The 23,468-nt window shown below is 38.3% G+C and overlaps 1 protein-coding gene across 3 annotated transcripts in view; it reads right to left on the reverse strand.

The window, feature by feature from the left end:
- Positions 1-21,224, reverse strand: part of LOC141902891 (protein CFAP20DC-like) — an 86,053-nt gene extending 64,829 nt beyond the window's left edge. For 2 of the 3 annotated variants that reach the window (XM_074790818.1, XM_074790817.1), the window contains exons 1-3: positions 21,108-21,224; positions 3,683-3,769; positions 3,070-3,163 (exon numbers count right to left, since the gene is read on the reverse strand). In XM_074790818.1, coding sequence (XP_074646919.1) covers positions 3,070-3,163; positions 3,683-3,769; positions 21,108-21,128 — 202 coding nt within the window. In that variant the 5' untranslated portion in view covers positions 21,129-21,224. Of the gene's footprint in view, positions 1-3,069; positions 3,164-3,682; positions 3,774-21,107 lie in introns of those variants that run through there. The other variant, XM_074790819.1, reaches the window with a different exon arrangement.
- Between the last annotated feature and the right edge of the window lie 2,244 nt (positions 21,225-23,468).

A 23,468-nucleotide genomic window follows, 5' to 3' on the forward strand; every position in this document is an offset into this window, starting at 1 on the left:
TCTTGTCGGAACATTAAGTTTTTCGTTCAAACAAGTATACTGTAAAAAATTTTTCATTTCAACAAAAGTTATATTGTTCAATCACACAGAATTGTTTTCATTTTAACTTTGGATTTCACACAACAAATTTTTTTTGTTCAAACAAGTATATTGTAAAAAGTTTTACGTTTCAATAAATGTTACATTGTTCGATGACCTTGAAACTCACCACAATCATAGAACATGTCAGCAGCTACGATTTTGTAATTGACTGTGATAACAAAATTTGCCTTCTAACCAATTTAATATGGAAATACTAAGTTATTCTACTATTCAACGCCCCCTGGTGACCATATGGAATAACTAATGTCCTTAAAACTCACCACAATCACAAAGACGAAGTCATAAGCTACAACTTTGTAACTGATTGTGGCAACAAAATGGTACAAATATAACATAAAAATGCTAAGATATTATATTACTCAACGTCCCCTGGTGGCCATATATAATAACCAATGACCTTGAAACTAACCACAATCATAGAACCCGATATAAGCTACAACTTTCAAATTCATTGTGGTAACAAAATATGCTTAGTTATCAACATAATGTCGAAAAACTTTTTCCCACCTATGAATGAATACTTATTACACCAAGATGGCCGCCAATTGCGCCATAATTGGCTGATCAAAAATACCTGTCCCAGATATGAAACATCCCTTTCCAAAGAATACCCATCAGCAATTGCAATGAGAAATGGCAAACCATTAGGAAGCTACAGGCTACAGGAAATAGGGCCAAAATTGACATTTTTGGGCACTAAAAAGGTCATAGGACGGCCATCTTGAGTCCGATCGACCCAATTTTAGTTATGCTGATGGGCCCTAGGGGGATTCAAATATCTACGAAGGATCAAGGTAATTGATCAAAGCGTCTTCAAAATTTCCCTCAAAATGTTCAAAAATGTGTAAAAAGTGCTGATTATGGCAAACAACAATGGCCGCCAGTCGGCCATCTTGATTCTGACAGGGCCAGTTTTTGGGCTGAAGATGTGTCTAGGGTAGATACATGTGTAACCTAAATATCAAAACATTACATTGAAGCGTCTTCATAACTTCCCAAAATAACTGGATTCTGTCTACGGACGGACGACGGACGAAAAGTGAACGCAATAGCCCGCTGGGACTAAAGTCCCAAGTGGGCTAAAAATGAGTGTGAGGCTCTACGAAACATTCATGCAAGGAAACTAAACCATGGAATATCTTTAAAACGGTGGGCTTCCTTCACTTTGTTGCCCGGTTTGTTATTGATCAGGTTCATCACTTATATCAGATAAAATAACATCTAAATCCAATAACTCATCGCCATACTGGTCGCGGTAGCTGCCATTATTTATAAAAGACACACTAATTACAGCAGAGAACCGATGCGACTGGTTGGTGGTGGGAGGCCATTGTTAACCAATATTTTTTCTTCTTATTTTATTTTTCAATTTGAAAAAATAAATAACGCAGTATCATGGATTGATAACCTTTTACCAGATGTATTCAATGGCTTCTTCGAGTTAAACAGAAATCGCAGAACCCGCCACACAAACTATTTTGTACTACCCTTATGCCGAAATAACTTTAGCCGAAATTTCCTTAGTTATAATGGCCCAAAACATTGGAATGAAATGAGTAATATTTTCAAATCATCACCTTCCCTAGAGATCTTTAAGTCAGCTTATAAGAAATTCATAATTAGTAATTATTAATCATTATTAAGAAAAAAACCCCAATGAATTAATCAAACAATGTAACTGTACCTATATCATCTTTCTATTATATACCTATTTTTGTATGCCTGTAGCAGTAGAAAATCATGTGTGAATGCGAAAGTATGAATGTGTGGGTGAGAGTGAAGTGTGTATTTGGGTACCTGTTGCTACAAGTGAAAACTTTTAACAGGTTCACCCTGCTAATATATGTTTTAAAAAAAAATTATGGAATTTATATTTGATTCATGTTTATTAGCAAAATAAAGAATGAATACAATATATACAAATAAATTAACTTAAGTCGGGTTACTTCCAAAAAAGACACGCCAGAGAGTATATACAATAGATCAATAGTAGCAGGTTGCCGCTGGTGACAGCCAGCTGACAGATGTACTGTATTGAGTGCGTGCAGGGAGACGTGTATGCCAGCTGCATATTTTAGTTTTTTAGTTTCCGATAACAAAATCAACGTGCTTAAACTTCGTTGGCAACATATTTTTAAAGAATCGTAACAACGCTAGAGTTTTCCGTAAAACGTAATGAAAAAAGGCTAAAATCATATTTTTGAACACCCAATCGTAACACCATAATTTATACAGTCCATCCGTAACTATTATGGGAAAATCGTAACAGTTGGCAGGTTTGAAAAACATATTCTAGTTCACAAGAAAATTTAATTTAGAATACCAAGTATTTAGAGGTTGAATCAGTTGAATTTCATTTCCACTTGTTTTTTATACACCGGCTACACTTTTGATATTGTTTTACGTAAATTGACAATGTTTAGGTGAGAGTTCAAGGTCGCCATGATGAAATGGAATATCAATGCTACTTTTGTTTCAGGTGACGAGGACTCGCTTACCGCCGCAGACTCTCCATGATCTTGGCGGGTGGAGGATGAACGGACTTGCGTGAATTGGGAAGACCACAAAATTGGGCAACAAGATGGCGGATTTCCCCCTGAAGATGATGATTGAAGCGTCTTTGAAATTTGCAAAATGTGCAAAAAGTGTTGATCTCGGGCGAACAAAAATGGACGCCAGTTGGCGATCGTGATTCTGACCAGACCTGGTCTTGGGCTGAAGATGTGTCTATAATAGATACATGTATAAACCAAATATCAGGATTGAGGTACGTATCTCTAAAACGTACGTATCCCCAAAATAACTGGATTCTGTCTATGGATGGACGAAAGGTGAAAAGTGAACGCAATAGCCTGATGGAACTAGGGTCCAAAGTGGGCTAAAAATGATCCGAACTAAGTGGATCTATTGTATATAACTTGATTGAATGATTAGTAAGAATGACTTGAGGGGTATGAATCAACTCACATGATTGCCTTGAATCTTTAGGTAGTTGAATCTTTGTAGTGGCTCCATGACCTTCCAAATTATAGATGTAACTTTTCACTTCTTTGTCATAAACCTATCGATAACATAATTGACTTGTAAGTCTAAACTTCATGTGCCACAGTTACACTAATACTGATTTTGGTACACACTATGCAGTTGGGAAAGTACATGTACTTGAACCAAAGTGTGCTTGTAAACCAAGATGAAATGAACCTGCACCTACCCAAATAGCTACCAACTTTCAGGATGATTGCACATAATTTGAAGTGTGTAGAGCGCTAGTGTGGGAAAAGCTCACCACGCACAGTGCACACCGAGTAAAATAGGATGTCGTCGACAGGGGTGACATAATTCAATATGCTACAAACATCGTAACATGTTTCATAAGCAAACAAATCGTCAGTGACCTCATGCAAGCATGTTGATTAGGTTACTTTCATCATACATGCAGGAGATCACGTAGACCTAGCTGATTGAAAGCAAGAAACATTTGTTTGGTGTTTTTAAGATTTACTTTCGATCTTTGCAATAGGCTAATATTTCAAGTACTGTAGCTATGTGTCTGCAGCTATTGCATAGTAGCCATTATTACCTTACGTATACTAGATGATCCAGTTTGTTTCCAATTGGCTAAAGGATCTTTACCTTGCACACTGAACACATCAAAATATGGTCCTCCCTGTAATGAAATAGTTCAAGATTATTTGAAATGCATAGAAAATGGGCAAATACAACATGAAAACCATCCCTCGCTTGAGAAATGCTTAACAAGTTTGCAGGGTTCATTGCGTCACTGCTGACAAAAATTCACTGCTATTTACTGCCAATGAAAAGTCAAATTCACTGCCATTTGGCTACCTAGTAGGCTACCTAAAGACATGTTACCAAAAGACTACGGGCCAAAACAATTAAACACCCGCTGAAGAATCAAAAAGCACCAACTAGGTATATTCGCATAATACTTCACCGGCTCCAAGTTCGTTCGATTTCATGCAAATTCTGCATCTAAACTTATGAATACAATTCGGAACACGTTCAATCCAGCTACGGTACTCCGGATGATGAAGCCACGAATCTTGAAATGTACATTTTCCCATTTTTCCACAGTGTAACGGGCCAGAGATTTTTAAAAAATCCGAACGCAAACCACCGCCATTTGCAATTTTGTGAAACAGGTGCTTGGACCTGGGAGCCATGGCAACCATAAAAATGAAAACTCGTGAATAAAACTGAATTGAATTGGTTGGCACGTCGATGGTCACAACACCAATGAATAAAATGAAATTGAATTGCCGTGGGCATGACATTGTCCGTATATTTTTTTGTTCGAAACTCAACGAAATTTCTCGTGACATTTTAAAATTGCCAATCTCAGACAAAATTGAACACATTTCCGAATTCACTGCCCCCCTTCCCATTTCCACTGCCTTTCTAAAAAATTCACTGCTATTCACAGCCCGCGACGAACCCTGAGTTTGATATTCAATGCCCCTTGTGAACACCTACAATCATCAATGAAATTGATTGATAACTGATCGTAGAAACAACATATGCCTAGGTGCCAACATAATAAGGAAATACTAAGTTATTCCACTATTGAATGCCCCCAGCAGAGTTCGAATTTCACGACCAGCAAAAGCCGTTAGATATATTTAGACAATTTTCAAAAGCTGTTAGCTGTATTCAAATACACTGTATTTTTGTACTGACAGCTACAAAAATTTAATTCTATTAGATTTTTTAACAAAGGACCATGGGTCATACCCCCTCAGACAATCAACAGGCTATCGCAATCCTTATAAAACTAGTCATCAAGACTTCACCAGAAAAAGCAACAAGGTTTGCCAGGATATCAACATGCCAAGGATTTCAGGCACAGGCCATAGACAGCCTATCACCAACATTAAGATCCAGGAGAGACGTTGCCACGCAAGAAAAAAAAGCAAAGGAAGAGAGAGGACACGGAAGCGAAAGGAACAATAAATCAAATCAAAATCAATTTTCATTACATCAGATCAGGACCCAATTCAAATACGAAGTGGACATTTAACCATATAGGGCAGTGTTTACTTCCGCTATTTTACCGTAGGCCTACATCATTACTATATAATATAGTATTAACTAGTAACAATAAACAAGAAACAAAATTCTTAATATGAACTTTCTTAAATTTACATGAGTGTATGTCTAATCTGCATCATAATCAAACATTGGTACTCCAGATAAGAGATTATAAGCAGAACAAATGAAAAATTGTGAAAACTATTGGATTGAAGATTTGAACCTGTGATCTTATATTGAAAATTGTTACATCTGTTACATATCAAATTTTTGAGTTGATTTTTTTGTATAGCTGTTGCATAATAAAGCTGTTGATCAAATATGGAAGCAGGTGTTAGAGTCAGATAGATTAGTTTCCCTGATTCAAGGGCCAGTTTATAGTAGAACATAAAATGGTGCCGAAACCCGGGAACACAAGAAAACTGTAAAGCGGGCTCATGAAATAGAAATAGAACATCAGAAACAGCAAGTTTAAACATCAGATAATTAGACTTCAGTAACTGCTGACAATATTTCGCAATCATGGCTGATGTTGATGCAACCGGAATTACTTCAAAACGTGGTTTAGGTGAGCTGAAAAAGCTTAAGAAAATAGAAAAAAGCACTTTGAGTAGACTCCTAACAAAATTGACAGCAAAGGTCTTAGAAAGTAAAGAAGATACTGATGGTAGTCAAGTATTAGAAATAATAGACAATATTCATGAGAAAAGAGATTTAGTCCTGTCAGTACTAGATGAGTTAGAACAACTCCACTTAACAGAAAACAACAGTAAAGGCGTTCAGAATATTCAAGCTGAAGCAGAAGAGGTTTTTAATTCAACAGAATATGAAATAGAAAAGGCTCGCTCTCTGTTATTGAATCGGTCGGTCAATGAATCTAATGACACGAGTAAAAAGAAAACGTCCACTCCAAGAAAGAGAATTAGCCTTGAAGAAGATGAATCGTCGGTTACGGCAGCTGTTTCCAAACTTGAACGCATAAAAGTTCCTGTATTTGATGGAAATAAGTTGACATTCGACAGTTACTGGACGGCCTTCGTGAACGTAGTTGACAGTACAGATGAACCAGCAGCTAATAAAATGCTACGGTTGATGAACTCGTTGAAAGGAAAAGCTATTGATACCATAAAGGGTTTCAGTTATAGCTAAGAGGAATACGAAGCGGCAAAAAAGTTACTCGTTCAGAAGTTCGGTGGTGATCGAAGGAAACTACAGGGATATTTAGATGAATTGGAAAAGTCAGAAAAGCCGTCAGTTTATGATATCGACAAATTAGAAATATTGTCGGATAATCTCGTCGTTGCATTAGCAAAATTGAAAGCTGGAGGAAAAGGTGATGATCTCGGTGATGGTGCTTGGTATAGCATTGTATCTCGAAAGATTCCTGAGATATTGCTTGTACAGTACTATGACTGGTTAAGCTCGAGATCATGTGACGAAGGTCTAGCTTCCTTAAGTGAATGGTTTTCAGAAGTCGTTGCGCGAAAGGTGAAAGCTCGTGAAGCAGTTAAGGGTCTTCATGGAGTATCAAATGATTCGAAGACTGTTGATAGAAAATTACCGAATAAACGTAGTGGTACCTTCGTGGGTAATTCAGTAAAATGTAGCGTGTGTGGAATGGATCACACTGAAGTAAAATGCGACCGTTTCCGAAAGATGAAAATCGATGAACGTTGGACTACTGCAAAAAGGCTTGGTTTATGTTTTCGATGTTTACGTCCGTATCACCGTGGTTCGGATTGTAATAGTAGACGACAGTGTGGAGTATCTGGCTGTACTCTAACACACAGTTCGATGTTGCATCGACCGAAGTTTAAGAAATCAGAAACTTATGATTGGGAAAATAAAGATGATGAAACTACAGATCAAGAAACTATCCAGTCGTCATTAGAAACTGACGTAAAAAAGAATGGTTCGTTTATGGCGAAGCAGATATATGCTATAGATAGTTCAGTGAACGTTGGAATGAGAACTCTTCCTATCTATATTGGTGATGGTCATGATAAACGTCAGATAATAGTTCTTCTAGATGAGTGCAGTGACATTAGTTACCTCAGTACTCACGCTGTATCGCATATGCGTAATTTGAAATATAACAATGAAGCTTTGACGGTTAAATTATTCGATGGTTCGGAAATTTCAACGAAATCGAAAGTTTGTGATGTAAACATAAGACATTACAACGGTTCAGATAAAATCTTAGCCACGCAGCGATTTTACGTAGTGGATAACGTTTGTGACAGTGTGGTGTCGGTTGCATGGTCGAAGATACGTAATCGGTGGACACATCTACAAGGTATACCCTTTCCAGATGTTGGTGTTAATTCTACAGTTGAGGGAATACTTGGAAAAGATTGTAGACATCTACTGTACTGTTTGAAAGAAATATGTGGTCCAAATCCGTCGGATCCAATCGCTCGTCTTTGCCCGCTCGGTTGGACGTGTATCGGTAACAATGTAAATCAGTCACATAACGTGAAGAAACAGACTCATGTAATCTGTCAAACGATTTTGGCTAATCGTGAAAATCCGAATGAAGAAGAAATTTCGTTAGATTCTACCCTAAAAGCGTTTTGGGAGATAGAAAGCGTTTTGGTCTCGATGAATCAAGATCCAAATTATCTGTTGACGAAGAAATAGCTCAGAAAAAGCTTGAGCAATCGTTGAAGTTCGACGGCAAGCGTTATGAAATTGGCGTTCCTTGGAAGGATGAAAGTCCCTATCTGGAAAATAATCAGTCAGTAGCGTTGAACAGACTTAAATTATTAATGAAGAAAATTGATTCCAATCCGGACATCAAAAAATCGTATGAAGAAACAATCGCAGAATACCTGACCAAAGATTATATCGAATTCAAAGGTCCGTTAAAATCGTTCGAAAATGTTGATGCATGGTATTTACCTCATTTTCCGATAGTTAAGCCAGATAGAGAAACAACAAAAGTACGTATCGTATTTGATGGATCGTCGAAGTACAATGGAAAAAGTCCCAACTCCGAAGCTTATGCCGGACCGAAACTTCAAGCTGATTTATTTGAAGTTTTGATTCATTCAGAAGTGGACTCATAGCTATGGGTGCAGATCTTTCACAGATGTATTTGCAAATAGAAATGAAGCCAGAAGATCGAAAGTATCATAGATTTCTCTGGAAAAATCAGATATCCGGTGAAATTGAAGTCTATGAATTTAAAAGGCATGTATTCGGTGGAACATACTCTCCTTGCTGTGCTCAGTATGTATGGCAGACTCATGCGAAAATGAAGAAAGAAGTTTATCCCCTTGCAGCTGATGCAGTTGATTCGAAAACATACATGGATGACATCATTTGTTCAATGGATGACCCAGATGTTGCCATAGCCACCAGACAAGAGTTAACGGCTTTGGCTACAGATGGAGGATTTCATTATAGAAAATGGATGTCAAATGACAGAACTGTCTTAGAAGATATTCCGGAATCCGATAGATTGAAGATTCAAGACAATTTGCTAAAAACCAAAGTTCTGGGTGTCTACTGGAAAGCAGAATCAGACACATTTGAATATCAAGTTAACGTACCAGAATACCACGACAGTATAACGAAACGTGAAGTTCTCAGTCATATCGCTCGGATATTTGACCCAATGGGACTTAAAACACCTTAAGTCCTTGAAGCGAAAATCATTCTGCAAGAAACCTGGCTGAAAGGACTCGAATGGGATGAGATTCTTACGTCACAATTACGTCAGAAATGGAAATTGTGGTGTGAAGATTTGTCATTGATCTCATGTCTCCACATACCAAGATGTTTGAAGACTCGAAAAGATGTAAAATCGTTGACTTTACATACATTCGGTGATGCTTCGATTAGAGCTTACTCCACAGCAGTGTATCAGTTAACTACATATGAAGATGGTTCAGTTACTGTCACGCTAGTTACTGCAAAATCGAAGTTGGCTCCAACAAAGAGTATTTCAATTCCGAAGCTAGAGTTAATGGCTGCGGAAATTGGTATGCAGTTGACATGACGAGTATGTAAAGTGCTGAAATTACCAATAGAAGAAGCTACTTTCTGGAGCGACTCTTATGATGTTTTGTTCTGGTTAAGAGGAGAAAGTCGAAGCTACAAGACTTTTGTTTCAAATCGTGTTGGTAAAATTCATGAAGTTACCTCTCCGTCTCAGTGGAGATACGTACCAACAAGCTGTAATCCGGCAGATGTCGCGTCAAGAGGCTGCAGTATAGTTCGGTTGAAAGATGAAGAGTTATGGTGGCACGGACCACAATTTCTATGTGATAACTCAGACTCGTGGCCAGAAACAGAGATCAAAATATCATCCAAAGCAATGGATGAAATTCGTAAAGATTGGAGGGATTATATTACTCATGAAACAGTCGAAAATCCAGACACAGAAAAACCTACTGGGTTTATGATTCGTGCATTGGATTTAAAAGTCGAAAATACAGAAAATCGCAAAGAAAATGATGAACTGAAAGCAGCGGAAGTAGAGTTAGTGAAAGTAGGTCAAAGAGAAGCTTTCAGTGAAGAAATAGTAGCATTAGAAAAGAAGAAACATGTATTACTCAGTAGTAAAATCGCAGGGTTGAACCCATACCTGGACGAAAATGGAGTTCTTCGATCGCGAGTCGAAAGATGCGAATTATTACCGGAAGAAACAAAATTTCCGATAATTCTGTCAAAGTCGAGTGACATTACAAGACTTTTGATAGTACAGGCACATGATGATACTGCACATAGTGTAGGACCAGTACATATTCTTAACACTCTTCGTAGAAAATATCTGATTTTACAAGGGTCGACTGCGGTTAAGAAAATCGTAAACAACTGTGCGTATTGTCTTAGATGGTTACAAAAGAAGCGTCTCAGTTAACAGATGGCTCCTCTGCCTAGTATTCGAGTAAACCCATCATGGAATGTGTTTTCAGAAATCGGTCTGGATTTCGCGGGTCCGTTTTCAGTTAAGATGGGCAGAGGTCGTACTAGGGCGAAAAGAAATCTCCTTTTGATGGTCGATCTGCAAGTCAGAGCGGTACATCTCGAAGCTACTGATAGCCTGGATACAGATTCGTTCCTTTGCGCATTCTCAAGATTTGCGGCGAGGCGTGGGTGGCCTAAAAGATGCTTATCAGATAACGGTGGAAGTTTCGTTTCAGGAGAATCAGAGTTGAAGGAGCTCGTCGATTGTCTTGATAGTCTTGATCAAGATAAGATATCGAATAACTTAGCGAATAACGGAGTAAACTGGATTTGGAATCCACCTGTTAGTCCACATTTCGGTGGTGTATTTGAAACAATGATTAAAGCCGCAAAGCGTTTGATAAAAGCAATAATCGGAGGTAGCGAATTAAACGATGAGCAGTTTCGTACAGTCGTTACGTTAGTTGAAGGACTAATGAACTCGAGACCGTTGGTTGGTCAAGATATAAATGAACCTATGTTGACACCAAATCATTTTATCGTGGGACGAGTCAGCGGAGATACTGCGCCGAGTAGTGTAGACTGCATTCCGTTCAATTTGCGTAACAAGTGGCGACATAGTCAGGAAGTCGTTCGTCAGTTTTGGGGTAGGTGGATCCAAGAGATTCTACCCCAGTTGAGCGCGAGAAAGAAATGGTTGTCTCCAAATCAGAACATTGCGAACGGAGATATTGTGTTAGTTATCGATAAGGATCTTCCAAGGCGGCAGTGGAAATTGGGAGAAATCAAATCGGTCTATCCAGGAAAAGATGGATTAATTCGTGTTGTTGATGTTGAAATCTCGAAAAAGGTTTATAAGCGTTCCATAGGCAACATCTGTCCTCTGGAATTTAATTCAAAATAATATCAGTTATGCGTTGTATAAACAGTGAAACAATCATTCGAAAGGAAAAACCGAATTTGATGCGTAATTCATTCGTTGGTTGGAATTAGAAATCAGCAAACATATATTGTCGCATAAATATGTTTGATTACTCACCGAAGAGTAATTTGTGTTAAAAGTCAATTTTGAGATTATCTAGTCTCAATAATTCGTTTGCGGTTCGCGTGTTGCGTTGAAAGTTGAACATTAGATTTGTGTGACTACATTGTATTTAGATAATTGAGTTTAAGTGAAAATTGTTTTAAGTATATGCTGCACATATAGAAATAGATTTAGATATAATTCATATACAAATCTTGGTAAAATTACAAAGAATCATTCCAATTAATGTATATTACAAGTGTTAAGTTTAGTAATTTCTTCAGAAAATTTATAGAAATAGTTTAGTTCTTAAAAGTTCAACATTAAGCTATAGTTAAGTTAGATTTTGTTTAATTTAGTGGATATAGACTTAAGAGTAATTAAAGAGACAGGATGTCACTTTAGGGGGCAGGATGAAGATTCAAACCTGTGATCTTATATTGAAAATTGTTACATCTGTTACATATCAAATTGTTGAGTTGATTTTTTTGTATAGCTGTTGCATAATAAAGTTGTTGATCAAATATGGAAGCAGGTGTTAGAGTCAGATAGATTAGTTTCCCTGATTCAAGGGTTATAGTTTTATAGTTTAAACGCCAGGACCCGAGGATAAACAAGAACATGGATTGAATTCAAATGATGGGAGAAGACTGACTTTTTACAGATAATTAGATGAAAATAAGGACGGAAAATATCAAGAAAACTAGGGGTCCAGGGACACCATGCCCACTTGGGAAGTGGTTTCAAATGCTCAACAATCTAACAATTTCAATTTTCAACGCCCCCTGGTGACCATATACAAAAACCAATGACCTTGAAACTCACCACAATCATAGAACATGTCAGCAGCTACGATTTTGTAATTGACTGTGATAACAAAATATACCTTCTAACAAATTTAATAAGGAAATACTAAGTGAATCTACTATTCAACGCCCCCCTGGTGACCATATTCAAAACCCAACAACCTTGCAACTCACCACAATCATTAAAAACCTTAAAAAGTTCCCTCAAAAATTTCAAAACGTGTAAAAAGTGATTTCGGTGAACAACAATGGCTGCCAGAGGGCCATCTTGATTCTGACAGGGGCTAGTTTTTGAGCTAAAGATGTGTCTAAGGTAGATACATGCATAAGCCAAATATCAAGACATTACCTAGAAGCATCTTCAAAACTTCCCAAAATAACTGGATTCCGTCTACGGACGACGGACGAAAAGTGAACACAATAGCCCAAGTCCCAAGTCCTAAAGTCCCAAGTGGGCTAAAAATGGCTTTTTTCGAATTATGAATGGAAATGCATATGCCTACCTAAGTTTTTGGCAGAATTTCAGAGAATCCTTGCTCCAAGTAATCAAACTAGGGTCCAGGGACACCATGCCCACTTGGAAAGTGGTTTCAAATGCTCAACAATCTAACAATTTCAATATTCAACGCCACCCGGTGACCATATACAAAAACCAATGACCTTGAAACTCACTACATTTATAGAACATGTCAGCAGCTACGATTTTGTAATTGATTGTGATAACAAAATATGCCTCGCTACCAATTTAATATGGACATACTAAGTTATTCTACAATTCAACGCCCCCTGGTGACCATATGCAAAACCCAATGACCTTGTAACTCACCACAATCATAGAACATGTCATGATCTACAACTTTGCAATTGATCATGGTAACAAAATATGCCTAGACGTATCGGCCCCACTCCGCGCGGTTGCGCCACCGCGCAGGATTTACGCGAAGCAGCAAACACAAACATGGCCACTCTCTCAATTTTCAATGATAGAAATCGTGTGTGCATTTCAATTATTTCGGCTGTTAGGGTTTTAAGGCACAACATAAGTTGATGATGTGATATGGCAATGTTAATTAATGATAATTCCGCAGTGAAGCTAGTCACGAACGGTGCCGATTGAGTGTACAGCTGCCAAAAACACTGAAATGTGCGTAGTTGCGTAACTATTTGCAGTGAATTGCAGACGAAACATGAAGCCTTAACGGCCATTTAAAAAAAAATTATACCAATCGCAATTGTAAAATAAAAATGAGATAGAACCTAATTTAAAATTCTGGCCATTTCTAAAATGTTATTACTAATTCTTAGTCAGTGCCGAACGTTTAGTTTTCCAACAATAATGAGGGGTGGTAGGTAGTCATGCAATTCAAGTCATCATTTATTACATGTTACTTCCGTGCTGTTGAAAATCTCGCGAGTCCTGGACCAAACCCCATTGAACAATGTGATCTGTGTGCTGGCCACAAATGCACACAGATCACACTACACTACCCATTACACACTCCAGTACCCACAGCTTTAATATATCCATCCAAATATTTAGAGTGTCTTTCTTCCTGGGTACCACTATAATAAGGAAATACTACGTTATTCTACTATTCAAAGCCCCCTGGTGACCATATAGAATAACAAATGTCCTGAAAACTCACCACAATCATAGACAATGTCATGAGCTACAATTTTGCAATTGATTGTGGTAACGAAATATGTATTGGTACAAATATAATATAGAAACACTAAGATATTGTATTATTCAACACCCCCTGGTGGCCATATACAAAAACAAATGACCTTGGAACTCACCACAATCATAAAACACGCTGTAAGCTACAACTTTCTAATTCATTGTGGTCACAAAACATGCTTAGGTATCAATATAATGTCGAAAAACTTTTTCCCACCTACGAATGAGTACTAACACCAAGATGGCCGCCAATTGCGTCATAATTGGCTGATCAAAAATACCTGTCTCAGGTATAAAACACCCCTTTCCAAAGAATAACCATTAGCAATTGCAATGAGAAATGGCAAACCAGTAGGAAGCTACAGGACTCAGAATTCGGGCCAAAATTAACATTTTAGGGCACTAAAAAGGTCCTAGGACGACCATCGTGAGTCCGATCGACCCAATTTTTGTTATGCTGATGGGCCCTGGGGGGTTCGAATATGAAGGAAAGGTCGAGGCGTCTGCAAAATTTCCCTCAAAAAGTTCAAAACGTGTAAAAAGTGCTGATTTTGGCGAACAACAATGGCTGCCAGTCGGCCATCTTGATTCTGACAGGGCCAGTTTTTGGGCTGAAGATGTGTCTAGGGTAGATACATGTATAAACCAAATATCACGACATTACCTTGAAGCGCCTTCAAAACTTCCCAAAATAACTGGATTCGGACGGACAGACAAAAAGTGAACGCAATAGCCCGCTGGAACTTAAGTCCCGAGTCGGCTAAAAATGGTCATTAAATTTCTTTACAAACATGATTTCCTGAATTTTAAGGTTATTTTAGGGGCCTGTGGCATCAAAGCCAGAATTTTTGGGTATTTCTCCCCTAAACAAGGGGTCCAGGGACACCATGCCCACTTGGGAAGTGGTTTCAGATGCTCAACAATCTAACAATTTCAGTATTCAATGCCCATCCAATGACCTTGAAAAAATCTAATGACCTTGAAACTCACCACAATCATAGTACATTTCAGCAGATACAATTTTGTAATTGATTGTGGTAAAAAATATATGCCTAGGTACCAATATGATATGGAAACATGGAAAGTTATACTACCAGACCTGCCAACCTTGTGTCTGACTAAATCAGAACAATTTCATAAATTGTCAGTAATTTTTGAAGTTTTTCAGTAACAAGCATACAATACTAAAACACTGTTATACTATTTAAATCATTTTATTAATCAACGAAAAAACAAAAGCGTCTCAGCCCGGATAGCGTCTATGTCAAGACCAGACGATGCTGGAGTGAAAAAACGACTTATCTTACATGTTTTTGCGTTAGTCTTATGTTTTTTCATCTCCAAATGACGTTTTATGTCAGTTATACCGCCGTGCGCTATCTATGTTTTATTCAAATTATAAGTCACACTAATTACAGCCGAGAACCGATGCGAATGGTTGGCGAAGGGAGATCGTGTTTGCAAATCTTTTATAATTTAATTTGTTTATCATCGACCAAATAAATAAAGCAGAATCGTGAATTGATAGACGAATAAAATAACTTCAGTCGGGTTATTGCAAAAAATTCCGCGCTTGCAAGCAATGTTGATATATGTTACAACAGATGCGCTGTTGTGTTGTACTGTATAAATAGGCGCTAGCGCAGTATACGTTGCCACGGTGACAGCCGGCGCCAGGCGCGTGTATGTCGGCTCACACCAGCGGTCTGTGTACACAAACTGCTCGCGTGGCGTGCCGATAATTAGTGCCGCTTGAATTTTCCGTAGAACGTAATGAAAATAAACTAAAATCGTAATTTTGAACACCCAATCGTAACATCGTAATTTGTAATGTCAATCCGTAACAATTACGGGAAAATCGTAACAGTTGGCAGGTCTGTACTACTATTCAACGCCCCCTGGTGACCATATGCGAAGCCCAATGACATTGACACTCACCATCATCATAGAACATGTCATAAACTACAACTTTGCAATTGATCATGGTAACAAAATATGCCTAGGTACCAATGAAATAAGGAAATACTAAGTTATTCTACTATTCAACGCCCCCTAGTGACCATATAGAATAATTTATTTCCTTGAAACTTACCACAATCATAGACCATGTCATGAGCTACAACTTTCAAATTGATTGTAGTAGCAAAATATGCATAGATACGAATATAATATAGAAATACTAAGTGATTGTATTGTTCAACGCCCCCTGGTGGCCATATACAAAAACCAATGGGCTTGAAACTCATCACGATCATAGAACATGTCATGAGCTACAACTTTGCAATTGATTGTGGTAACAAAATATGCTTAAGTATCAATATAATGTGGGAAAACCTTTTTCCACCTACGAGTGAGTTCTGATGACACCAACATGGCCGCCGATTGCCTCATAATTGCCTGATCAAAAATACCTGTCTCGGATTTAAAAGATCTCTTTCCAAAGAATACTCATCACAAATTGCAATGAGAAATGGCAAACCAGTAGGAAACTACAGGACTCAGAATTCGGGCCAAAATTTACATTTTTGGGCACTAAAAAGGTCATAAGACGGCCATCTTGAGTGCGATCGACCCAATTTTCTCTTAAGGTGATGGGCCTTTGGGGGATTGAAATATATACGAAATATCAAGGTAATTGATTTAAGCGTCTTCAAAATTCCCTTCAAAAAGTTCAAAAATGTGTAAAAAGTTTTGATTTTGGTGAACAAAGATGACTGCCAGTCGGCCATCTTGAATCTGACAGGGCCAGTTTTTGGGCTGAAGATGTGTCTAGGGTAGAAACATCTATGAACCAAATATCAAGATATTCCTTGAAGCGTCTTCAAAACTACTCAAAATAACTGGATTCCGTCTCCGGACAGACGGATGGACAGACGAACGAAAAGTGAACGCAATAGCCCGCTGGGACTAAAGTCCCAAGTGGGTTAAAAAAGGAATCCCAAAATTTTAGGGTATTTTAGGGGCTGTAGGAACCATGACTTTGATAACAGATGTTTGCCCTGGTGCCGATCTATTTGTCCGACTTCATTCTGACTGCTGCTGCAGCTGGTAACTGGCAGCCAGTGAACGGTATCTCGATATGACAACACCGCCCGATTCAACGAACTACTCTCCCAATTAGAGAGGACCCAGTTTTAGTCGTTGTTTAGGACCCGATTCAACTACTGCCAGGCCTGGTTCCTCTCAACGGTATGCTACAGGTTAAACTCATAAACTTATCGTCAGGCCCTGTTGTGTTGATCGAAGTTGTCTCTTTTGCACCGTGGATAGGTATGTTCATATCTGAGCAGTGCACCACTATCGATTGTGACGACCATTATTGATTAGGATTAAGTGTGATGCGCGTTTTGACATCGCGTAGTAAAATCATTCATAAAAACTGTCTATCAATGCAAATGAGCTAACATCTATTGCAATCAACCAATAAGATCGATCTTTATCACTTGGGGGTTTAATTAGCGTATAAATGCGCATTTTAGTCAAAGGAAATAGAAATCGAAAAATACCCTTATTCAAGAACAAAATAAGCGACGAATCATCAGGAATCGGAAGGTTTAGGATCTTAAAATTCAAATACTGAAGACCGCATGATTTTATTTTGTGTCGGGGCTGAGTGATCGCTGCCGGAAAAGTCGATGTCTAAGTTTTCGTTGAAGCGAGCGATACAAAATGGCGACCGGCACTTGTTATTGAATGACGATGCGCCGTGCTGCTAGCAGTGAGATCAATATTTAATAATGTGAGATCAATAAATTTATTACTGATATAATATGATTTCAAGTGTTAAAATCGATAAGGAATAGATAAATATGATATATTTCATGTCATCTCGGTTGATCTCGGTAAAATACATCATCTCGGTAATAGGCCTAAGGTAAAATACTTCATCTCGGTAATAAGGAGGACCGCTATATTTCTGAATATTAGGGATATTAGATCTGTAAAAAAGTTTTTTGCGCACGCGAACCGCCACTACGCTCCTGTCAGTAAAGCGGCTGTTGAAGCGTCTAATGGGATGAATTGAGGCTTGTGATGGGCAAAAATAGAGGCGCGTGATGGGACAATGAGGCTCCCGAGGGTATTTCCCAAAAGCAGAAAAATTGAACTATATATGAAATATTGTTGAAATCTAGGTCGGTAAAAGTGCAGATCCGCACCTCTCCACGTAAACGGTTCAATCAATTACATTGTTTCAGATTTAAAATGTCATCAGCAATTCAGTACATTGCCATTGGTTAATTTTAAATCTTCACTAGAAAGATTTTAGCCTGGTTTCTGTCATTCAGTAGCACGAGAGGTGCGGATTTGCACTTTTACCTCTTCTAGCTAGGTCAAAACAAAACAAACGGATTTAGGTAAGATTCAAGAATAGGGGACTAGTGGTTAGGATTAGGGTTAGGATTAGGGTTAGGGTTAGGTTTAGTTCCCTAATCATCATTAATTACTATATAAATTACTATCATTATATATCATCATTATCAATTACTAATATTATTACTTGGTGCGATTCAAGAATAGGGGACTATAGCAATCATTAGTATTATTGCAATTAGGCCTATATTGCTCATTTTCCACAGGGACTTGTCACGACTGATAATGGATGAGACCAATGATGGGGGTACCAGTATCCCTGCAACTGTATAATAAAATAACAAGGGTGGCAACAAATTTTCAATCTGACAATGACTTCTCCACTTCAATCGACTGTAATTCCAAAAATTCTCAACCGATTCACATGAAATAAGCTTTAATACAACCTAGAAGACTTTCTGCTTCGAACGAGCCTACAACCACCATTCTAGGACAATTATCTCACAACGAAATCACCTTTTTTTGACGAGAGATAGCTCAAAATGGAGGTGTACCGATTCTATGGTGGACAGCAAAATGGTCGTTTTTTTCAATTCAAACGATGATTTCTATGTGAGATCTTAGAGCCCCAACAAACCATACATTTTTTAAAACTACGCGGTCATACCTGTACGCTTATCTCATTTATTTGTATAATCCACGCGATGGGTGAGCTCACAAGCTCAAAATCGAAAATGAGGACGAACACGGCATTCAACTTGTCATCAACTGGGCGGCCATTAATCACGTGATATCGTAGTAACGGGCTAAATATTTCACGCGCATTGATTGGCTTAGAGATTTCGAAAAACATTACAAAATTTATTAAAAGTTCTGTTAATTAATAAAATATCCGTATTATGAAAATATAGTGCAACATTCGTCTGAGGGGTGGTATTATTAGCAAATATTTCCTTTTTTCAAGTCTATAGACGTAGACTTGTCGCGGTTCTATTAACATAGCCCGAACCTGCACGTCACGTGATTAATGGCCGCCAGCGCGATAGTGCGAGGTGACTTTTTCGTATATTTGTTCGATTTTGAGCTTGCGAGCTCACCCATCGCGTGGCTTATACAAATAAATGAGATAAGCGTACAGGTATGACCGCGAAGTTTTAAAAAATGTATGGTTTGTTGGGGTTATCTCTAAGATTTCACATAGAAATCATCGTTTGAAGTGAAAAATACGACCATTTTGCTGTCCACCATAGAATCGGTACACCTCCAATTTGAGCTATCTCTCGTCAAAAAACGGTGATTTCGTTGAGAGATAATTGTCCTAGAGTGGTGGTTAAAGGTTCGTTGGAAGCAGAAAGTCTTCTAGGTTGTATTAAAGCTTATTTCATGTGAATCGGTTGAGAATTTTTGGAATTACAGTCGATTGAAGTGGAGAAGTCATTGTCAGATTGAAAATTTGTTGCCACCCTTGTTTTTTATATTATACAGGGATAGTGGACCTGGTCATTGATATTGGTTTTATTCATTCACTATCAATTGTGACAAGTCCCTGTGTTAGGTATGTTCATGTCCGCGCGGGGCGCCACTATCGATTGTGACGACCATTATTGATTAGGAAAAGTGTGATGCGCGTTTTTACTACGCGTTTTGACATCGCGTAGTAAAATCATTCATAAAACCTGTCTATCAATGCAAATGAGCTAAAATCTTTTGGAATCAACCAATAAGATCGATCTTTATCACTTGGGGGTTGGTTTAGTGTATAAATCTGCATTTTAGTCGAAGAAAATAGAAATCGAAATATACCCTTTTTCAAGAGCAAAATTCGTCAGCTTAGGACCCGGAATAAGCGACGAATCATCAGGAATCGGAAGGTTTAGGATCTTAAAATTCAAATACTGAAGACCGCATGCTTTTATTTCGTGTCGGGGCTGAGCGATCGCTGCCGGAAAAGTCGATGTCTAAGTTTTGCGTTGAAGCGAGCGATACAAAATGGCGGCCGGCACTTGTTTTTGAATGACGACGCGCCGCGCTGCTCGTGATGAGATCAATATTCAACAATTATTCATCGGTCTAGCGGTGAATTGTTGTATTTATTTTCCGCCCGGATCGCCACTACGCTCCCGTCGGTAAAGCGGCTGATGAAAGAGGGAGGCGTCTAATGGGATGAATTGAGGCTTGTGACGGGCAAAAATAGAGGCGCGTGATGGGACAATGAGGCTCCCGAGGGGATTTTCCAAAAGCAGCAAAATTGAAATATATATAAAATATTGTTGAAATTTAGCTCAAAACAAAACAAATGGATTATTATTTAGTTATTATTAGTAGTATTATTACTATTGCTTGGTTTATGTTTCTAAACTGATTGATTTTATTATGATATCATGAATATATTTCAAATTTCAGCGTTTTGAGCTAGGCCAAGCCTAATTTTCTGCTTTTCTTAACTAAAATTCATTTAGCAAATAATATATAAAATTGGTATATTTAAATCAATTTGCAATAGGAGCCTATGGCTATAGACCTAACTGACAGGCCTTGATAATCATGTTTATTCATTTCAAAAATTATGTAGTGAAAAAAATAATTTCATTTGAAATCATATCAATATTTCTCAATATTTCACATTTTTTCTTGCCGTTACCATGGAAACCTAATAATAATAATCTATATAATAATAGATATTCCTAGATAAACTTAGGGTAAACATAAACTATTGATAACTAGTTATTCTATCCCCTTTCTACATCATAACTTTTGATCAAACATCGATATTTTCATTATTTTACCATTTTTCGGCTGGTTTCCATGGAAACCATAGACATTTGGAATCAGATAAAAATTTTGGGTCTTTCAACTGTCACCTGAAAGTGCTATGAGTGTATTGCTCTTTAAATTTCTAGTCTATCTCTTTTAGTTTAAGAGATATTGAAGTTTGTTTGAAATATTGCCTTCTTAGATCACAGTTTTGTGTATTGAAACATGAAGACACTTTTCGCTCAAATTTTCAAACTTCAATTTGCGATATCTCGAAAACTACTGAAGATAATTCAAAAAGCATATTGTTATTTGAGCCCTCCCCATTCCAACAAGCTTTCTTTCAGTAAGATTGGAGCTATTTGAATTTTTTATGGATATAGCTACCTGTGTCATTTTCGGAGAGAATGACCCGAGGCCCAGTGTCGAAAGAAAGCGAACGAAATCTACATTTGTCAATACTGACCTGATACTCGTTTTTAAACATTCTGAAGTAAGTAGTAACCTATGTTTGTTTCGCGTTCAGAGAGGCCTTAAATTGTAAATTGTTTGAAATTTGGTCGTCTTATGGCGCCCTCTCAACATATTTTCAAATTCAATTCAACATAGGACAATAGCGGCTAGCTCCAAGAATATCCAAGTCAGGTTACCTTTTCAATTCAATTCAAAATATATTGTATCCGTATAATTACAAAATCAGGACACTCGGACAGACACGGCAATCATTATGAGTTTTCCGATTTGCTCGGCTACCCGTACTGGCGGTGTAGTCTAGATAGGCCAATGAAAACTCCGGTTAGCTGAACAACCCCTTTTTACGGGGATGCGGTATGATGTCAAGCGGTTGGGTGTTTTAGTGCTTACAACGATGCTTTTTACTCAAGTTCATGTGGTACATGGTGGTTCAAAAAAGAGTTTCATAATAGAGAAGTGGTTGCTACGCTACAATGGATTTGTTTCAAATGTGATAGTGTAAATTGCGCTAGTTTCACTTTCCATAGTTTTGACTAGATCATCTTCTAATTAGGGGCCGTCCATTAATTACGTACGCCTCGTTGGGGGAGGGGGTCTTAATAAATTGCATACATGTGCGTACAGAGGGGGTCTAATTCTGATGCGTTCGGTACGACACCATAAACAAATCGTTAGTATTCCCTGTATACGTCATACATTGTCTATTACCCATATTGTACACTGGACTCATCCCAGTTCAAGTACTCGCGACTTTCAGTACAAACGTAATGAAAGTAGGTCCAATCAATAAAAATAATAGCCTTTCCTCGAGTCTTTCTTTATCTGTTAGACACACTCTGGGGGGGGGGGGGCGGGTAAATTTGAAGGTCAGTACGTGCGCAAAGGGGAGGGGGTAAATTATTTGCGTAAAAGTGTGTACAAGGGGGAGGAGGTCTGATTTTACCAACAATAATGCGTGTAATAAATGGACGACCCCTTACTATTTTCCATTGACGGAATGCTCAATTGACTCTATCAACCCAATATTGCAACAGTTCTCTATTCGCTTAAGTAGTCCGATAAGCCGGAAAGGTTCTACTGAAGCAAGCCGTAGGCGTTTGTCTAAGATTAATGTCAGTGAATTGTTAGGGACGGGTGAACAAGACCGCTGAATTCTCAACTGTTCTTGAATACGCCAAACCGGACATCATCTGTGGTGGGAGTCGTGGCTTCACACCAACGTTAAATCAGGTGAAGTCTTCCCACCCAAGTATACGATTTTCTGCAAGGATCGAAGTTCTCTCGGGGAAGGCGTCTTCACACTAGTTCACAACAGCCTATTAACTTCAAGCGAAATCCCAGACTTCCAGGCGGAATCAGAATTACTATGGGTAAAAGTTGCCATCGACAAAAGCAAGAACCTAAATGTCGGATGGTTCTACATGCCCAAAGATGCCAGGAGGATGTCAGGGAACTCGCGTCAAACCTCCACCAACTGAACGCTACACCGAATTACAAACAAATATACTCCTAGCAGGTGACTTTAACTGCCCAGACATTGATTGGGATAACAACACATCGTCAGCCCCGGAGCCAATTTAGTCCAACAAAATCTAGTTGATGCAGCTATGTAGTTTAGGTTTGTATAATGGTCATATTTCTGACAGTTCTACTGCTCATGCTCAATCCAGGAAGAAAGACACTCTAAATATTTGGATGGATATATAAAAGCTGTGGGTACTGGAGTGTGTAATGGGTAGCGTAGTGTGATCTGTGTGCATTTGTGGCCAGCACACAGATCACATTGTTCAATGGGGTTTGATCCAGGACTCGCAACACGGAAGTAACGTGTAATAAATGATGACTTGAATTGCATGACTACCTACCACCCCTCATTATTGTCGGAAAACTAAACGTTCGGCACTGACTAAAGATTAGTAATAACATTTTAGAAATGGCCAATATTTTAACTTAGGTTCTATCTCATTTTTATTTTACAATTGCGATTGGTATAATTTTTTCTAAAACGGCCGTTAAGGCTTCATGTTTCGTCTGCAATTCACTGCAAATAGTTACGCAACTACGCAAATTTCAGTGTTTTTGGCAGCTGTACACTCAATCGGCACCGTTCGTGACTAGCTTCACCGCGGAATTATCATTAATTAACATCGCCATATCACATCATCAACTTATATTGTGCCTTAAAACCCTAACAGCCGTAATAATTGAAATGCACACACGATTTCTATCATTGAAAATTGAGAGAGTGGCTATGTTTGTGTTTGCTGCTTCGCGTAAATCCTGCGCGGTGGCGCAACCGCGCGGAGTGGGGCCGATACGTCTAGTGTATAATTGCTCATGTGTGAAATTGTAT

This window comes from Tubulanus polymorphus, chromosome 3, assembly GCF_964204645.1.
Source record: "Tubulanus polymorphus chromosome 3, tnTubPoly1.2, whole genome shotgun sequence".
Taxonomy (NCBI): domain Eukaryota; kingdom Metazoa; phylum Nemertea; class Palaeonemertea; order Tubulaniformes; family Tubulanidae; genus Tubulanus; species Tubulanus polymorphus.